This window comes from Danaus plexippus, chromosome 27 (genome assembly GCF_018135715.1).
Source record: "Danaus plexippus chromosome 27, MEX_DaPlex, whole genome shotgun sequence".
NCBI classification, from domain to species: Eukaryota; Metazoa; Arthropoda; class Insecta; order Lepidoptera; family Nymphalidae; genus Danaus; species Danaus plexippus.
Window position 1 is genome coordinate 2,842,430 of NC_083555.1, and position 19,022 is coordinate 2,861,451.

The 19,022-nt window shown below is 31.4% G+C and overlaps 4 protein-coding genes across 7 annotated transcripts in view; 1 reads left to right on the plus strand and 3 right to left on the minus strand.

Moving 5' to 3' along the window:
- Window positions 1-11,065, plus strand: part of LOC116775592 (uncharacterized) — a 29,179-nt gene extending 18,114 nt beyond the window's left edge. For both annotated transcript variants that reach the window (XM_032668513.2, XM_061525182.1), the window contains exons 2-5: window positions 1,089-1,276; window positions 4,031-4,172; window positions 5,423-5,610; window positions 6,823-11,065. In XM_032668513.2, coding sequence (XP_032524404.2) covers window positions 1,089-1,276; window positions 4,031-4,172; window positions 5,423-5,610; window positions 6,823-10,566 — 4,262 coding nt within the window. In that variant the 3' untranslated portion in view covers window positions 10,567-11,065. The remainder of the gene's footprint in view (window positions 1-1,088; window positions 1,277-4,030; window positions 4,173-5,422; window positions 5,611-6,822) is intronic.
- A 1,182-nt stretch (window positions 11,066-12,247) lies between these two features.
- LOC116775743 (uncharacterized) lies at window positions 12,248-14,014 on the minus strand. 2 transcript variants are annotated; one of them, XR_009753263.1, is made up of 4 exons: window positions 13,295-13,902; window positions 12,752-13,221; window positions 12,480-12,683; window positions 12,248-12,387 (listed from the first exon to the last, which is right to left on the minus strand). XR_009753263.1 is itself a non-coding variant. In XM_032668719.2 (4 exons), exons 1-3 carry the CDS (start codon window positions 13,951-13,953, stop codon window positions 12,895-12,897), a joined length of 621 nt encoding a protein of 206 aa, XP_032524610.2. In that variant the 5' UTR covers window positions 13,954-14,014; the 3' UTR covers window positions 12,480-12,683; window positions 12,752-12,894. The 2 variants fall into 2 exon arrangements, 1 of the variants encoding a protein (XP_032524610.2); XM_032668719.2 differs by lacking the exon at window positions 12,248-12,387 and adding an exon at window positions 13,909-14,014 and having other exon boundaries at window positions 13,295-13,543.
- Window positions 14,015-14,336: 322 nt separating this feature from the next.
- LOC116775745 (cysteine-rich PDZ-binding protein) lies at window positions 14,337-16,941 on the minus strand. The gene is made up of 4 exons (XM_032668723.2): window positions 16,678-16,941; window positions 15,652-16,489; window positions 15,298-15,516; window positions 14,337-14,649 (listed from the first exon to the last, which is right to left on the minus strand). The coding sequence occupies exons 1-2, from the start codon at window positions 16,848-16,850 to the stop codon at window positions 16,360-16,362; spliced, it is 303 nt and encodes a 100-aa protein (XP_032524614.1). The 5' UTR covers window positions 16,851-16,941; the 3' UTR covers window positions 14,337-14,649; window positions 15,298-15,516; window positions 15,652-16,359.
- A 114-nt stretch (window positions 16,942-17,055) lies between these two features.
- On the minus strand, window positions 17,056-18,826 carry LOC116775744 (uncharacterized). Of its 2 annotated transcripts, XM_032668721.2 has the most exons (11): window positions 18,689-18,826; window positions 18,499-18,522; window positions 18,399-18,425; window positions 17,937-18,302; window positions 17,843-17,860; window positions 17,724-17,747; window positions 17,620-17,637; window positions 17,405-17,458; window positions 17,308-17,331; window positions 17,214-17,231; window positions 17,056-17,130 (listed from the first exon to the last, which is right to left on the minus strand). In XM_032668721.2, the coding sequence occupies exons 1-11, from the start codon at window positions 18,755-18,757 to the stop codon at window positions 17,098-17,100; spliced, it is 675 nt and encodes a 224-aa protein (XP_032524612.2). In that variant the 5' UTR covers window positions 18,758-18,826; the 3' UTR covers window positions 17,056-17,097. The 2 variants fall into 2 exon arrangements, with proteins under 2 accessions (XP_032524612.2, XP_032524613.2); XM_032668722.2 differs by lacking the exon at window positions 18,499-18,522.
- Window positions 18,827-19,022: the final 196 nt, after the last annotated feature.

The window sequence follows — 19,022 nt, forward strand, 5'->3', positions numbered from 1 at the left end:
CTTTATTATATTTGTCTATTAAAACGGACTTACTTTATATAATAAATTTTTCGACAGTACATGAAAATGTCTTAGCTGATGTCCACAATAGTGTTGCTAATATAATAAAAAGTGTGAAGTTTGTCATAGAATATACTAACTGTAGACTATTAATATTACAACAAATTTGCTTATTAATACCGTTTTTTTTTTTGTCTTAGCTAACGGTGTAAATGAAGTCGAAGAAACGATAAAGATATCAATATACTGTCAAATAAATTTACATCGCTAAAAGCGTTTCAGCTAAATGATTAGCAGTTTTTGAGTGATTGCGTAAGAACATCACAGACACACACGAACTTTCTTATGTTATATAATATCCACGATCTCGGAAACGTTGGAAGGTGGATCTTAGTACTTGTAAACGAATTACAGATCGCTTAGTGTTTGATAAAGTTACTGTACTAGAATTATTCGCCCAATACTAAATGCCAGTATTTTAATACTTTGGCGAGTATTCATTTAAATGAAACTAATATTTTCGGATGTACTTCGGATGTACTTTTTTAACTACATAATCCCGATATTTCGGTAACTTTACAGCAACCTTGATCGCGGCAGACCAATCTGAAAATGACATTTTCATCTTCAGGTAGTTTATTTAAGATCCATCCATCCAAAAACCTATGTATCTAAAAAGCCTATCAGGTAATCCAAACATCACTCAAAGAAAATCAGTACATTTAAAAATTTCCCATAATCATGGTTTAGAAGAAACTACCATGAGAAATCATACCGTATGTCTTGCAGCATCTCAACGTTACTTAAGGCCTAGTTTTCACTTAGTGAAAATATAAGGCCCCATTCACACGGTCCCAAGGCTGCACACGCCAACTTTGGTCGCACCTTCACTATATGTCTTATTCGATGTAGTAATTACATTGTAAAATCTATTTTTTTTATATATATAAATAAATGTTAATCTTTGTATAAGAGATGAGATTGTAACAATTTTTTTATGCAACTATATAACTCATCAAAATAAGAATACAAGTATATTTCTCTTAGTTTGTTGCGAATAATGTTTAAAATAATGTTTTTGTTAACAGGGAAGCATATAATCCTGTCCAAAGACCCCGAGTCTGTGAAGGATGAATTCGCCTTCGACAACCCTGGCTTCAAAGAGGGCTGGCAGCATGAGGCACCAACCCTACCACTCGGAGGGAACATGACCTCCCAAATAAAATCTGACTTCAATAACAAACCCGAGTTCAGCAAAGATGATTCCCATTTACAGGTAATGATATTTCCATGAAACTAGTATTTTTCGAGGTGACACCTCGTCTGCCCGTGATCACGGTTGCTGCAAAGTAACCGAAACGTCGGGATTATGTAGTTTTTAAATAATAAAATCCGCGTAGTAAATCCGAAAAATACTAGTTTCATTTAAATGAATACTCGCGAAAATCTTAGATCTCATAATGATATTTCCAGCCTATACAAATTTTTCAGGACGATACCTGTATTGATTTCGATTTTTTTTTTTAAAAAGAAAACTATAAAATGAATATTCTAAATGATATCGCAAAATCAATATAAAATAGCTTTCGATTTAAATCATTTTTGTTCAAAGCTCATCAAATCAGAAATGTTCAATACAGATACATTACAAATTCATCTCGCGTCAGATTCCTAGGCATCCTGAATCCATTTGCTACGCGTTGCATCGGAATGCATTTAGGTTTTTGTTGAGTATTAACGGAAATAAATTCCTATATAAAACTCTTTTCTATACGTATTTTATTCATATTTCATATATACAAAGTATTTGATATAATGATATTTTAAGAAACATGTTTCAGAACGTAAATGATGAACCAAATTTGAGGTTAGAAAAACATGAAAAAGCGGGACAAAAAAATATATAACATGTAGTTCCTTTGACAAAACAATCATCTTACGTATTAAATTTAATTAGTTTCTTATAATATTTTTCAATTAAATATATGTGTTAATACATTTTTAATTGATAAGTCATATTATTTGCTTCTTGATTTAAAATCAAATCAAAACAGACATTAAGGTCAGCGTATTTTACATCAATTAAAAAAACATTATGTAATTGCGATTAATTCGTTTTATAACCCAAATAGGACAGATAATTAATATTTAATTAATTGTTCATTGCAATGGAAAATACGCTAATATAATCTGTGTTAAAATATTTTTTAATTGTTAGGATGAGTTCGCACGGCGATGATCTCATAGTTATGGCGTCTCAAGTTTATTTACACATAAAGATTAATAGATAAGGACCGTCTGTAACTCATATAATACATTTCCTTAACGCATATAAAAGATCTCATTATATTCACAATACTACTATTTAAAGCCGTTTCCAAATATTATTTGGTTGTACACAATAACGTAATCTCATTGTTTTTGTTCGAATCAACGGTTAAACTGACAGTGTATACGTTAAGAATTATAAATGATTTACATAATTAGTACATACCATACATAAATAAATAGGATTAAAGTGATTGTTTATAGTAAATTAAACTTCATATGTGCTATTAATTTTAAATAATAGACATACCTTTATGGTCCACTATACCTATATCTATACATATAAATAAGATTTGAGTGTCTGTTTGTAACATTCAAGTAACCGTTTTTTGACGTTTGACGGAAATTACGTTTTTTTATAATTTTTATCTACCTGCCTGCCTGTATGTTCCGGTTAATCACTGAAATGGCTGGGTCGATTTTGATGGGACTTTTAACGGCAGGTAGCTGACGTAATAAATAGGAACTTAGGCTGCTTTTTATCCGGATCTTAAATTCGAAAATCCGGATTTATAAAGCGCGAATGGGAGCGGAGCGATTGGAACGCTTAGAAGTTATATCATATATTTTTGTTTTTTGTTTACCTTTCGGAGTCGCGGGTGAGAGCTAGTTAATAATGAACTTAATACTGAATCATCATTAAAAGTTTAATATTTTGATCGGTCGCATATTTAAAATAATAAGTCTACTTTATTATACATACGAATTTCTTATAAAATGAATCCTAATATCTGGCCAAACTTTTAGAAGATCCTCTCGTAGTATTTACTCGTAACTGCAGGTCCATGTATAGTTTACCAATGCTAGCTTATTTGAAGCATAATTTATGATTATCACACGTTCTCATCTTAACTATAAACGGACCGTTTTCCGTTTTACCGTCAATAAACTACGTTAATACTATAACGTAAGATTTTTTTTGTAAAAACTGTTACATCTCTCTGAGCTCATTGAACTGATCTAGGAATTGAATTTTATTATAGTGATCAGATCACTTTAAACTTAAAATTATGGGCCAAATATATTGGTTACTATATATATCTTGTATGAGAATTTTTTTTAAAACAAAAACTTCCTATTCTATAGTCTGATCACGTATTTAGTACAGCAATAATTAAAATCTTACGTGATTTTAAATAATTATGAAGTGGATTCACTTATATACTTTTGTTTGATAGTTGGTGAAGAAAAAAATTCACTGTTTTTCTTCTGCTTAAAAACAAATTTCGGTATAATTTTATCTTATTTATTCTGTCTCGAAATTCGTGAAGTACTTCTTGACACTTAAAATAACTAAGTTATTTCGTAATTACTTATAAATTTAAGTTTTTTTTTTACTAACGGTACCCTATATCTGAATTTATTATTGGTTTACGCTTGTTTTGTTGACCCTACCCATATAGATGTGGTTCAAACTTGTAGAAACTTAGCACTTGACTTTTTTTTTCCTCGTATTTTACGTAAGGTTCTTTAATGTTTCAAATTAAAAAAAAATATTAATATCTTACTATATTTAATACATATATATATTTTTTTTACTATTTTATTAATTATTTATATAGATTTCCTAAAGTATGTTTAATTGAATTATGACCGTCTCGTATCATCTGCGTCTTAGTTTGCAGTGACTTCATTTGTCTTACTTATAAATAATGTATTAATTAACACTTCTTTACTATTCTAAAATATTTTGTCTGTCTAGTTAACCAAGATACGTCGAGTTAAATTGTGGGCTCGCGACTTCACGGGCTTAGGTTTAACGTGTGGGGGTGGTGCTAGAGATGGTGTTTGTATCCATTCTGTGATGAGAAGTGGCCCCGCTGCCGCCGCTATGCTGCAACCTGGTGAGTAAACTGTCTACGCTGCTAATTTGCAGCAGTCAGTATTCTAGAATAATGATAACTTTTTTCAGTTGATTCCAATTGGAATTTGAATCTATATTTATATCTTAGCTACTCTCAACTGTAAGGAAAAATTACATGTCAAAAAAGACCCTAATAATTTTTAATTCCTGTTCGAATTTCCAGTTTATAAGGAAAAATATTCTCAATATATTTTTTGTTTCGTTGTTAAATTTTGATAAACATTGTGATTCTAATACTCAGAATTTATCCTTCGAATATGATTAAAATTTATATTTAATTGAATCGATGAAAACGAAAATTGTTTAAAATTATTTCATTTCTCAAGTACGTATAATATTCTCAAGAACATACAAAAATGATTTTCATTATAAGATTAATGACAGTTTTAAAATTATTTCCAAAAAAAAATAATCTACTAGAGAAAGATAAATCTTTTGGCTGTATACAGTTAAATGCTTAGTATAATATTGATCATACAAAAGTACGTATAAATGTTATTGAATATTTCTATTATTATATCTATTCTATTTTTATTATTATATTCTATATATTATTATCGACAAACTTTCAAACAGGCCTTTTTCCTAACCTAATCTATATAACGAAATTTCATCACAATCATACCATACAAAGTAAAAAAAAAAACATTTTTTGGGAAAAAAATACTACTATATTTAAATTGTATCGTCTTTAAAACAAAGTCCCTTGAACTTTTTTTTTAATTATATGGCCTTCATCCGTGCAAAGACGTGCACAGTATATTCTGCCAGTGTCGTGCAGAATGGAGGAGACACGATCCGGGATTGAATTTCGAATGAAATGAAATTTAACAGTCTCAACTAGGAATTCAAGTCATAATTAGGAACTACATATATATGTGGGTAGATCTAAAACATCCCCTGAACTTTAATAACTAGGTTAATTCATTCACAATGCCATCAAATGTCACAGTGACATTAACGTCCTTCGATGACGTTGATTTATAAAAGGAATTTATATTTTCGAAGAAAAAAAATACATTTTGAATACGATCTTTTTTTTTCAACATTTAATTCGATATTTAAAAAACTTTATTTTTTGTATGTAAACATAGATTTTGTGCTTACGGAATAGTTATTTGTTGTGTATGCGTTAAATAAAATAGGCTTTATTTAATAAAATCGCAAATACCAATCAAAAATGTTTTGTAATCCTTGTATAAAAATTTAAATTTAAATATCACTTTCTAGGTGATAAGATAAAGAGCATCAAAATAGAGTTCAATGGCACTCCGCTCGAGGATGCTGTAGCGATATTATCTCTGGCGTCTCCATATCCTGTCGAGTTGGAGGTGATGGAAGGTGGCAGAGTCAGTGGTGAGAGCTGGCCCGTTTACCATCCGCTGATGAAGGCTGGATCCACTGGCGATGTGAGCACGGTGAGTAACACACACATAGGCACACACGCGAACACACGCACACGCATGCAATAACATAATGAAATCTAAGACTTTCGCGAGTATTCATTTAAATGAAACTAATATTTTCGGATGTACTACGTTTCTTAACTACATACTCCCGATATTTCTGTTACTTTGCAGCAACCGTGATCGCGGGCACATGTGATAGGATCTCATCTCGTAACTGCAAAGTAAAAGTAGTTTTTTTAATTAATATCAAATTTAAAAAACAGCTGTTACACGCGTATTTGTCTGCTTTTTTATATTGTGACAAAGTTCTCATATAAAATCACATAAGGGAACTCGCTGTGCTTACATAAATAATTATTATTTAATATTTAATAAATCCCAATAAATTTTGTCTAAGAAGTCTCTTAATGGTTAAACTATAAATAGTAATTATAATCTATCTAGTTTTATCTATCTATCTATCTATCTATAACGATCTATTTCAACATTCACTCATACCATGCCTTATATAATTTCATTCAAGAAACCTCTCACGAAACTCGATAACTATAGATAAAATAATTCTCAACTGTAGTACTTATCAAACATTATACTATACAACCAATTACACTGACCCCTCCCAGCCTGAACACACCAAGCAATCACAGCTCCATCTTAGTCATACCTGTGTCATAATAAAAATTAATAAAAAAAAAAAATCCGCACGCAATTATGATATTTATTCATAATACAATACGTATGTGTATGCTATGAAAGAAGGTTGTTATGTTAGTCAAACGTGTTTTGAATACAATGTCTCGTACGTTACGGAATGTATGGCCATTGTTTTAATAGCGTTTGATGAAAGTCTTAAGAGGCAGACAATAGTCAGATCGATTAGAGACAATAATAACTCGACTGTACGAAGCTCGGACTTAATATTGTTAGGCTGTAATACATTCCTCGATAAAGATAAACTCACTTGATTGAGTAACAATAATATACTTGCATAATTTAGTCCTAAGCTCCTGTCAATGTTAGAATTTTATAACTACCTCCTATTTCTATAGTCCTAATAACGTCTTGATAGTTGCTTATAGTCAGAATAATAATATAATATATTATTTAGTAGTAAATATTGCATTAAATGGACCTTCAAGGTAAAATACACCATTGAATTATAGTACAGTAGTATGTATTTATAGTAATAGTATATTAAGAATTTTTTTTTCTTTATTTCAGCTGGAAAAAGCGGGGAAACTCCTGCAACCACCGAAATCACCGAACGTATCGAACTCAAACAATTCAACCCTCGAAACGAAGCATTCGAAATCAGGAATAAAAAAGATAATCACAGAAAAGATAACGACTATAGAAAGAAATAAAAAGGAAAGAAAGGATGGACCCAGCACACTAGAGAGAGAAAACGAAAAGAATCTGAAGCTCGCGACCAAAACCAGACATTCAGATGCGCCAACATCGAAACCTGAGAGGAGTAAAAATAGACTATCCTCAGGAAGTGACGTACAAATAATAGTCCCTGACAATAACTCGCACATAGAACAAGCGGAAGTACAGAAGAGAGAATACGATCCGAAGAGAGGAATGAAATTCGGTATAAGAGTCCTCCCACCGAACGTCCCCGACGATGGAGTGTTGAAGAAGAGCGTGGAGAATGGAGCTGTCACCGCCGAAAAGGCCATCGACGAACCAGACAAACCTGAACCACAAAGACAAGCACCCGTACATATAAAACACGAGAACGAAACGGATCAAAAGAAACCGGTTGTCGCTAAACGGAGAGAGAAGTTAGCGCCGCCTATACCTAACGCCAGATCTAAAGTAGAAATGGAGACTAGCCATGAAATATCAAAGACGTCAGACACCTCGACATCATCATTCAGTAGAACTGATCTGAACTCCAGCGGCATCAAGAGAGACGAGAACGGCATACCTCAAGAGTTACCTCAGCACATGTTCGACGCAGCCAAAGCAGCCAGGAGCAACAGAAAGAGCTCGTCAGATTTAGTGCAAGATAAGGAACCAAAAAAGGACGAAGCGCCGAAACCTGCAAAAAAATCTAAAGGCAAAGCACCTTCCCCGCCGGAACCGGAAAAGAAAGACAGCACTCTAGAAGACATAAAGAACTTACATGACTTTTTGAACAACGAAAAGCATCACTCAAGTCTACTACACGATACAGCAACTTCAACTAGAACCACATACAACACATCGACTCCCAAAGCAAACAAAACCAAATCCAGAATGGACGAATCTATTAACTTCTCGCAAGAAGATATAGACGATATCGTCAAGCCGTTCAAGCGAGAGAGCGACTCCTTGAACAACTTCTTCGAGGACTCCAAATCTAATCTGTCATCTAACCAGGACGTACATTCTGTTATGTCATTGAATCATAGCGACAAAAGCGACAGGGGCTCCACGACCATCGAACTCGACAATAGCGATATCACCATACACAGCTCTCCGCTAAACGAAACCGAACGATCGGCGTCAGACGCCTCCCCGGTGGAGGATAATGAGCGGAAAGCGACATCTCTCGGTGACTTGTCGCGCTTCGAATTGAAAGCTAAGATTAGCAAGCCGTCCGGCGGCACTTTGGAGAGGGCGCAAAGTTTGGATATATCGGTCGACGATGGCGACATCCAAGAGAGTACTCTATCGCCGAAGAAAAGAAAGGCCATGTCGGTGGTCGAATCCACGTTCTTTGATTCAGGCAACGAGGACATCTTACCTGAAATGATAGATCCGGATAAAGGAATTGTTATTAAGCATAAAGAACCGAGACTAAGCTTGAATATAGCGAAGACATCGGCCATAGAAGGTTTGGATACATTCCAGAGGAATCGGCTGAAAAAAGCTTCAGAATTCGGTAACTTAGAGGACGCTATCGTCAAAGGATCTAACAGTTCTATGGAGTCTGCGAGATATGAATCCCATGAGGCTATTTATGGGAAATCACAGTCTACCGCGCAAAAGACCCAAGAAGAACACGAAACATCAGATCACTTAGCGCGAAGAATAATGGACGAAAACTTGAAAGTTCACTTGAAGCTCGTATCAGAATTCGCCAAATCTACATCCGAGAGCAGTTCCAGTACATTGGATAACAGCCAGGAACAAAATATAACAAAAACTGCAACTACATCCCCAATAAAATACGAGGAGAAAATAACTATGAGCTACGACACGAACGTTCCCGACGATATGAAAGTGTCGCGTAGTTCGTACGCTAACAGCCTGGAGCGGCCTAAATCCGAAATGATGAAGAAACTTCTGGCCAAAAATCCCATATTTAATGTCAACATCGACCAAACACAATCTGCAAACAAATACGAAGCGAACACAAGCAAAGAGACCCCAGCACTGACGGACTCGTTCAAATCATCTCACCACACACTACACCAACCTGACATAGTTAACTTCGATTTAAAAACATCACCGACATCGAAGGTCAGGGATTACGACGAATACATCAGCAACATAAGAGTCGGTTCAAATAACAACAGTTTGAAAATCAACAAACAACAACAGTTTAGCAGAGATTGGTCCGAGTCTAAGAATATAGAACAAGACAACGTCGTCACTATAAAAACCGGCGATGATTTGCCAGAGAAACGCAGTTCATACACCAAGTCCATAGAAATAGGTGAAAGTAATCGCTTAATACCCGATCTGGTGGAAGGAATAAAAAATAAAACAGACGAAAAACAAACCAGGACATTGTACATGGAACCAGCTAACGTGTCGCTGACCATGACGCAGGAGCCGGTACAGAAGACGGTCACGGTTAATGTAAGCGAAGACGAATACGGGAATAAAGTCGTTACACAGAACGTGGAGAAAATTACCACGCAATACATAACGAGCAAAGTCGAGGCGCCGCTACAAGTCGAACAGATTAGCTTCGGAATGATGAGAGGATCTGACATCAACGAAATGGAGTTAGAAGAAGGAAACGTCAAGGATATCGATAGGAATGTTCTAGAAGAGATAAAGAGGAAGAATCCGAACATACATTTCACGTCAACCGAGCCGTCATATACAAGAACTGAAACTATTCTACTGAACACGACCAACATGGACGAAGAACAAGCGAGAGCGTTGATGGAAAAGCTGCAAAACGACCCCAACTTTATGGCACAGAAATCTACAGAGGAATTATCACGAATGGGAATCCGAGTTTTTCATGACTTAGACGATAAATCAGATATCAACAAAGAAACAATGGAAGTCACAAAAACTAGATACGCCATAAATCCATCGACTATAATAAGCGAAACAAAATGCATCGGAACAACACAGGAAAAGGACAAAGAGACACAAAGAGATCACATAACAGAAATCCAAGTGCGACCAAAAACAGAAAAACAAGAGAACAAAACTGAATACAAAATAACGAACGCGCAAAGAAATCCAACGAAGGCGTACGAAGAACCGCTGCTGTCCTACGAACTGGACATAGAAATGTTGAACGACTTCATAATAAACGAGAGACATCACTCAGCGAAACACCTCGCCGAGCTCAAGAAACGAAACGCACAGAACGAGTCAAAGAAACGACATTCAGATTTCGACCTGCCAAGGAACAGTCACATAAAATTCAGAACAGCCACATACGAATCCCCCAAAGGAACCATCGTCACTAGCACAGATCTAGAAAATAGACGTCTATCACAGCTAGATCAAATGCAATTAAGATCGCCGAGTGAGGTCATACAGCCCCAAAAACCGGTGATATCGGCAAAACCGAGCAGCATACCGGTTAAAGACAAGAAACCGATGGGTTTCGTGTCATCAAAGATACCGGTGTTTGGTACGCAAAAATCGCTAAGCCAGGAGAATCTGACCGAAAAAAGTTTCTCTATACCACGGTCGTCTCAGAATTTCAGTAGTAGCTCGGGTAATATTTCTATCACATCCATAAAATCTAGTTCCAAAAGTCCAAGCGGTGGCAGATTATGAATTATTTTTAAAAATCGAACGGTGTAGACTGGCGTTACTTTAGTTTTAGATGAACTTAAAAAAAAAAGTGCCAGAAAAAAAAACATAAATTATTAAACGGTGTCTTAATGTGCCTTATTTTAATAAAACTAACGTATTTAGGTTGTGAAGGAAGATGTTTAAAAAATATTTTTTAGTTTTAGATTTCTGTCACAACATTGATCATAGAAATAATATCGTGTTTAAAATATACTAACAATATTATATCCGTCCCAAAAGTATTACCATATGAAATAATAAGTTATTTTTTTTTTTTTATAAACAGCCAGATTATGTTTTTCTTTAAGTCTTCCAAGGAATATTATTGCATATATAAGCTAATACTGGTAGTATGTGATCATAGTGTTTTTTTGTTTTGTATAATGTTACAATAGTTGTATATCATTAACATTTTATTATCACAATTATACAAATTGTAATTTTATTGATGTATTATAAAATAAAGACAAATTTTAATGTTTTTTTTTTATTCTTTATTAATATCTCTTAATCTATGATTGATAAATAATGATGACAATGACAGCAATGTCATATAGTTTAATGAATGAAGAAATATTTTAACAGGAACGAATGAAATCTGTCAATTGAATGAATGGTTTTTATTCAGTATCAGTATCCTTAGCAGAGAGAAATTTTGATTTGCAATTCCTTTTACATTCCTTTTTAAAACTCCGCTTCATACTTTTTCTACATTTGTACGAGCTGCATATAGATTTAGCTGTGTTTTTGCAAGCTTGTATACAAACTTTCGACGCCTTCCTGTCGCAGGAGCTCTGCCATCTTTTTCTTAAAATATTTTTTTGTGCGTCATTTAGTTTCAAACCTTCTACCGCGAAATAATTTTTCGCCGATTTTACATTCTTTATTACCAACGATTTAGACGGTTCCAAACCTTCTATCTTTAAATTCTTACTTCTCAGCGGATCCTATAAATGATTATAGTTATAATGGTATCAAAACTTATAAGCTGATCTAAGAAGTTTTAACAGTTTTTTTAGAAATATCATAAATATAAAAACTTTGTTCAAATTCTAAACGTACTTTAACAGACACTACAATCACTTCCTCATTGTTATTTGACCCATAGACATCTTCTACATCTAGAGGATTTAAATAAATTTTAGACGAATATAATCTCTGAAAAGGATAAAAAAACTACTTCACAAATTCTTCTTCTGGGTATTTCAAGTTTCTAATGTGACGTTTTATTAAAAAGAAATACTATCTCGATATAAAATTTTATACTATCAAGAATAAATAAGTCACATTTTTTTGTTTTGTAATATATTTTTTTAATATCTACTTACAGTGTATAATAGTAATAACTGCAACACTATCCATCCGTACATTTCAGTTCCTATTTATAATTATTTCACTAACATTTTACGATTGCAACTGATTGATATTATAAAATTTATGTTTCAAGGGACATAAATGAAAAAAATCAACGGTTTTATTAGTGTAAATTTAAAATCTACTTCCGCACGCCATATTGCAACTGATTTTAAACTTCTGACGCATGGATATTTGACAATTGACAGAACGACAGACATTTTGATAGGCGTCTTCACAAGCTCGTAAACATTTCGTCTCTGCGGTGTTTAGGAATACATAAGTTTTATTTTTTAAAAGGACTGTATCGTTTTCAGCTGTGCTATAGATTTCTTCAGTTTTGATGTGCTCCGTTTGCCCTGAATCATCATTATAATCATAGCTTTTCGATAATTCTGAACTATTACTTCGTAAATCCTTACCGGGTAGAATTCTAAGAATATTTTTATTCTGAAATATCAATACATTTCAATGTACAATGAATTATTTTCAATGTTTGTTTAGTTATATTTAATTTTGAATAAAATAAATGTTTTACTTACATTCTTTAAATAACGACTTTTAATCGCTTTCTTTGTAGTAGTTTCAAACTCTTTACTTGGCTCTGAGTCGGACGATGATATTCTTATATCGTGACGCCTTATTTTATTTTTTTTGTATATAGAGTTTATAATATCTTGTAAAACATTTAAATCATCTGTCTTCAAGATGGACATCTCAAGTTCTACATGTGTTAATTCTAAAATCTAATAACGAAATACTATAACATTGTTTTCATTGATATTTCATATATATATATAAATAAAATACTTACTATAAAAACGATTACACAACTCGATAAGGTTGCTAGCATACTTCTAAAATTGAAACACAAATCGACAATAAAACAAGAATTCATTGCTTTATTTTATTATTATTAAACTCAGTCTATTTATATATAACATATTTAAGTTTGTTTCAATAGAATCTATCCTCGCACTCGTATTTACAGGACAATGTCATTTGCATGTAAAAATCGTATTCGCATACAGGAAGTATAATGCAAGCCATCATCAGGGCTTCCCTGCAAGCTGATTTACATCTTTTATCGCCTCGCCTGCACGTGTAGTGTCTGAGACTGCCATTCTTTTTCACATCAGTGTTTTTGTCATCGGATGCAGCGGTCACGCTAAGAACTTTCTTTAAGTCCATACTCTTCGGTACTGGGATTGTGAATATATATTTATCGTCGTGATACACGTCGTAATAACGAATATTTTGTTCCTCGTCTTTCTCAAGATTTGGCTGAAATATTAATATAAAAAATTATTTCTTTACAAATAAAAATGGCGTATGTGAAAAATATTACTCTGCTTACTTTAAATGACAGCTTGAAAAATGTCGCTATTTCCAGAAAAGTTTCCCAAATATTATTTTCATTTTCTTTCTCACTGAAAGTTCTCATGTAATGTATATTGTTTAGTGAGTTAAGTTTTTTGAATGTGTTGTATCTGGCCTCGTTTAGTTTCAACAGTGTTTGCAGTACATCAGCTATAGAATATATGGTAGTGCCTTTTTCAGTTGTTTTGCTTTTCTCGCTGTATTCATTATTTACTCCGATCAGTATCTTAAAAGATTTTGTTAGAAAACAAACAATGCAATCATAAGGTTTTGATATTTGTTTAATAAATACTAATTAAATTGCAGTGCTAACGAATGTTGGTTAAAAATATTTCCCTCCGTGTGACCCTTAGGAACCTATTCCTTGACCTTTGCCAAAACAGAAGGGCAAAAAAACGGCTGACTGATATGATTCGTAGTAGACAAAGACAACGTTCTCAACAACTAAGTGACAATTATTGTTTATGACAACGTAGGCGTCAACATAAGGGTTAAAACCTACACGACACTGGCAGAATATACTGTGCACGTCTTTGCACGGATGAAGGCCACTAATAAAAAAAGGGTTCAATCGAATATACAATAGCTTACCATCAGCAGAAGTACAAAAATGTTTTTAATATTACGTACGAACATTTTCAATTAGCTTCCAATAAACGATTAGTCTTACTTTATCGTTGATTCGACCGTGTAACGATAAATGTTTATTTCTTAAAACTAATTTACTTACAATAGATTGGTTATAATAAGAATGGCATTTTTTTTAAATGACAGTGTTATTTTTATTTCTTCGAATACTATATCTTATAATTAAACAAATGTTTTTATAAAAAATTTTAACAAAAAATTAAATCCATTTTATAATTAAATTAATTTACTTTTTATATTTAACTGTCTAATTTTAGATATAACACCTTAAAAAATATTTGTGCCTTAGGTAACATAATTAAATAAACAAATTTAAATCTTCAAAATACGTTACATTGTACTTTTCCTAAAGGGATTACATTAAAAACATATTAAAAAAATATATCTTTATTAATCAAACCACCTTCTGCAGGCTTTTTTACATCTTTTCCTAAGTAATTCTCTCACTTCAGGACAACCTTCCAAATAACAGGCCTCCCTGTAAGCCGATTTACAGGCTTTAACGCATTTCCTCCTTCCTCGCTCACAACTATCATGTTCATATCTAAAGTTTATCGACTGATCTGACATGTCTTCGGACGAGTTACTTGAGTTGACATAAGTATTGTCATTTGAATTTCGTCGTTGATTCCAGTTTTTTTGTCCATCAAATCTTTTAATATCATTTGCGTGACTATTATTCATCTGTAATACATACCTATCATCAAATATAATTCCAGTATTTACTAAAAACTTCCGCGAAAATCAATGTTGGTAGTACATTTATAATTTTTAATTAATTAATACACGTATTTCATTATTGAATTGATAATATGAAAGTATTTTTGGTCAAGTTAGTTTTTAAAATCACTTATACGGTATATACTCAGTTTTGATTTATTAGAAAGATTTTCATTAATTTAATATCAATACTTGTTTATTTTGTTGAATTACATAAAAATAAGAAAACATTTATTGTTCACTTCGTCTGAATTGGCCGCTCTTAATGTTTTTTTTTAGCGTCAGAAAAAAGTATTAGCAGTCTTAATTAGTCATTATGTTAGAATTTAGATTGCAGATGAGTAAATAGGGAAATAGCATAATTATAGTACTAGGACTAATTTAGTCCTAGCTCTATTTTATATTTAAATAATCTGTTGGTCGAAAATAATCTGTACAACTGTCAAGACAGACAGCTTCATGAGTCAATAGTAACAAATCTTATACTAATGATCATAACGATTTAAATGATTTGTGTTTATACTTTAACACTTGAAGATAAAAATAAATCAGCACTTACCAAACAAATGCAGTCTATAAACGTACTTTTAAAGACATAGTTTTTATACTTACACCGTTTAATGCAAAAGTTAAAATATTTTTTAGCTGTTTCAATAATTGTTCATAATTTCTCTCGGTTTCTAAAGATTTGGCATATTCGTCATGATCGATTTGTTTTTTGTAATTTAAATCATTGTTCAGTTTAAAATTACGAAACTGTTTGGGAAAATTATATATATATTGTTTTATTATTGACCTCGGTATCTTGTAGACCTCAAAAGGAAACACGAACTGAAATTGAATTAGATTTTAAAACGTAGTAAATATTTTTAAAAACTTTCCAGCATTTATGATATTTATTTACATACGTATATATTTTTTTTGTATCGTAATTTAATAAATAAAGCAGAATACAATCAATCTTACCACAAATAATAATAGCTTCGTACAAACAAAAGAAATCAAAAACATTATTGTTGTGTTTCTTATCATAGAATAAAAAAAATAATTGCTTCAATCTTTTCATGTAGGTACATGACGACTATAAAATTTTTGAATATTAAATAGCATTATATCAAACCAAGATATTATGGTATATTTAACTGTGTTTAATGAACATAATTATGTACAATATCATTATAAAAGTGTTTTACTTGAAGTAAGGCCAAATAAAATAAAAAAAAATTAAATATTATATAAATTTTTAATCAACATCTGTGACTTTGGCTGAACCCATGCATGTATAATAAAAAAAAAATACAAAAATCAAATAACTCATCAATGTCATTATGATTATTATTATTTTTTATTATTAAAAATCGCTACTACTACTATCATACTACAATACAAACTTCTTATACAAAGATCTCATTAGATTTGTAAGGATAAAATTTTAATAAATCAATTCATTATCAAAGTTTTATTTATTTAAATTAATTACACAGATTATATATATGGGATAAGAATAACCCTGTGTTTACCTTAACACTATTTTAACAACTTAATAATATAAATTTACTTAACATGACAGTTGTTGTTCATACTAACATATATTTGTGCGTATGTTAAAGGTTTTAAAATATACAGTAAAATGAGAACCTCCTTGTTTATGAATTGGTTAATAGGCTTGTTAATTTAAGTCGAACTCTGCCTATAATTTGAAGTGTCCAGTATTTTCTTTCCACACATAGCACATATTCCTTTCTTGTAAGCGCAAGCTTGACAGTAGTGTGAACCAACTTGATGGACTTTTGTTCGGCAAATCCTAAAATAAACTTCATTAGACTTAGCCAAATTACATTTGGACTTGATTAAACACATAAACGTTGTATTTAAAGAATATTCTTATTTGTTTTCAATTAATAATATACATTTTGACGCTTCAACGTTCGATTTATGTTGTCAAATCTTTTGTAAAAAGCTAGTTTTTCGTAATTATAATAAAATACTTACTTGCATTCATAAAATTTTGAGGTATATGGATTATATCTCGCTTTTTTGGCTGTTAGCGCTTTGTTTTCACCGACTTTCCTACCACCAGACTCCACAGTATTACGAGCTCCCGTCTTCCAAGGATCAGGGGTGATGACGCGACCAAGTTTTTTCTCGCATTTATCACAAACCATTTTTTATTATGAACAATGATATTTAATTTTTGTTATATTAATAAAAGGTTATAATTTGTTTGTTTTGAACCGAGTCCGATAGATGAGTGTTTGTTGTTGTCAAAGTGACAGCTAAATTTATTAGCTCGGGATTCTAGTAACAGTACCTACATACATATATATGTTATTAGTTATTTTATACAATTATTGTTAATAAAAACACGTAGCTCTTTATTTATTCAAAAAATATATTTATTTTATGTATTCTTTATCTACGATCTTCTGAATCATCAATCGATTGCTAAAACATACCAAATAAATACAATGTAACAACACATATTTAATTTAGAAAACACAGTACAGAACTAAATATATTATACTTACGAAATTAAAGTGTATTTTCTGAAAATATAGATTACGAAAAATATTTAATAAATATTTCAAGAACGGACTATATAAATAACAAATAAAAAATTACCCCTAGCACCCCATTTTTAAGAGTCTGAAAGTTAATCAGTAATAAAAAATACTTTAGAAATAAAAACACGAAAACTAATTTAAAACATATATTTTACTTTTTCACGTGCTCGTTGTGAATAGTCTTGTCTTCCAGAATCTTTGATTGGATCCTTAAAATATATTAAAGTATAATTTAAGTAAGTTATAAAAACAGGTAAGATAAGATATTGAACTAATATTATAAAATGCTTGTAATAAATTATATCCAGAAAATATTTGTATGATAAATGTATTTACATATAAGGTAATAACTAATAAGTATATAACTTACGAAATCAAAATAAAGTCTCTGAAATTATCCAAAATATATTAAAAACGATAATATTAAATGTTATATTAAAGGATGTATAAAAGTAAAAATAATTAGAATTTTACCCCGAGCACGCCATTTTGAGGAGTCTGAAAAAATCACTTAAATATCTTATCACAGAAATTATTTTGAATTAAATTTATCAATGTAATTTTAAGTAACTAATAGTATTTATGAAACATACCTCTAGACTAATGGGGAGCTATAAATTTATAAAAATTAAATTTAAATGTGTGAAAGAATAGTAATATAAAGAAGTATAAAAAATCTAAACCAACCCTTTTCGTCTCCACGTATTCTACAGAATCGTAATAATCCTGTCCCAAGCCCATATTTTTTAAAATATTATGTAAATTAGAAATTCTCAAATCGTTGGGATCGTTATTATCATCACGATTACATTTCTTTAATTCTAGATCTTTATGTTTTAAAATCATATCTAATATTTTATCTAAGAGCTGATCGCTTGTCGACCTTGGATTCCTTTCTTTTGACAGCTCTTTAATTTTTTCTGGCAAGCGTTCGATATCTTTTTTATAAATGTCACCGGGTTTTGGTTCATTCTTGTTGTCATTCGTAAAATTATCGTTATAATTTGGCGTCACTTGATGTGAATAAGTTAGAGTATTGTTAGCTTTGAGTATCTGTTAACAACAATGTCGGACTCTGTTACTAAATCTTATATACGTTAAGGATGTTATATCACAATGTATTTTCAAATTATTTTACATTGTACTTACACTTGATATATTTCCTATAGGCCTAACCTACCGAAATAATATTATATGTCATTAATAAATATTTTAGGTTCTAAGGAATGAGTGTTGCCTTCAATCTTACCACAATATTCTTATTTTTGTCTTCCTGTTTAATAAATACACAATGAATCTTTTTTATAGTGTTAATTAAAAATGTAGGCATTTTTGTTAAAATGTATTATGTTGAAATTTGCTTAAAACTATATTTTATGTCAATTGATATATATTTTGGGACTGTTTGTCAAATGGAATAGCTTTTAAAGTATGCTTACCAACGTTCTAGTTAGACAAGATGAGAAAAGAAATGAAAAAAATATATTTAATAAAATTACGAAGTGCATTGTCTCACTGTTATAAAACTAAACTGAAAATTTACGTATTGTTGTCAACGCCTTTAGTTGATTAATAATGTTTTTTTAAAAGACCGTAAAATTTACTTCCTATCGAATTATGTTCTTCTCACGCCATTCATAATTATTGTACGCTAAGTTTCTGATATAAAAACAATTTGATTTTAATATTTATAATAGTAGTACTAAAGACTTTTGTGATTTCTACCCAAGGAACATTTAAATTTACGTGTATTTAATGCACTTGTTTTCTTGA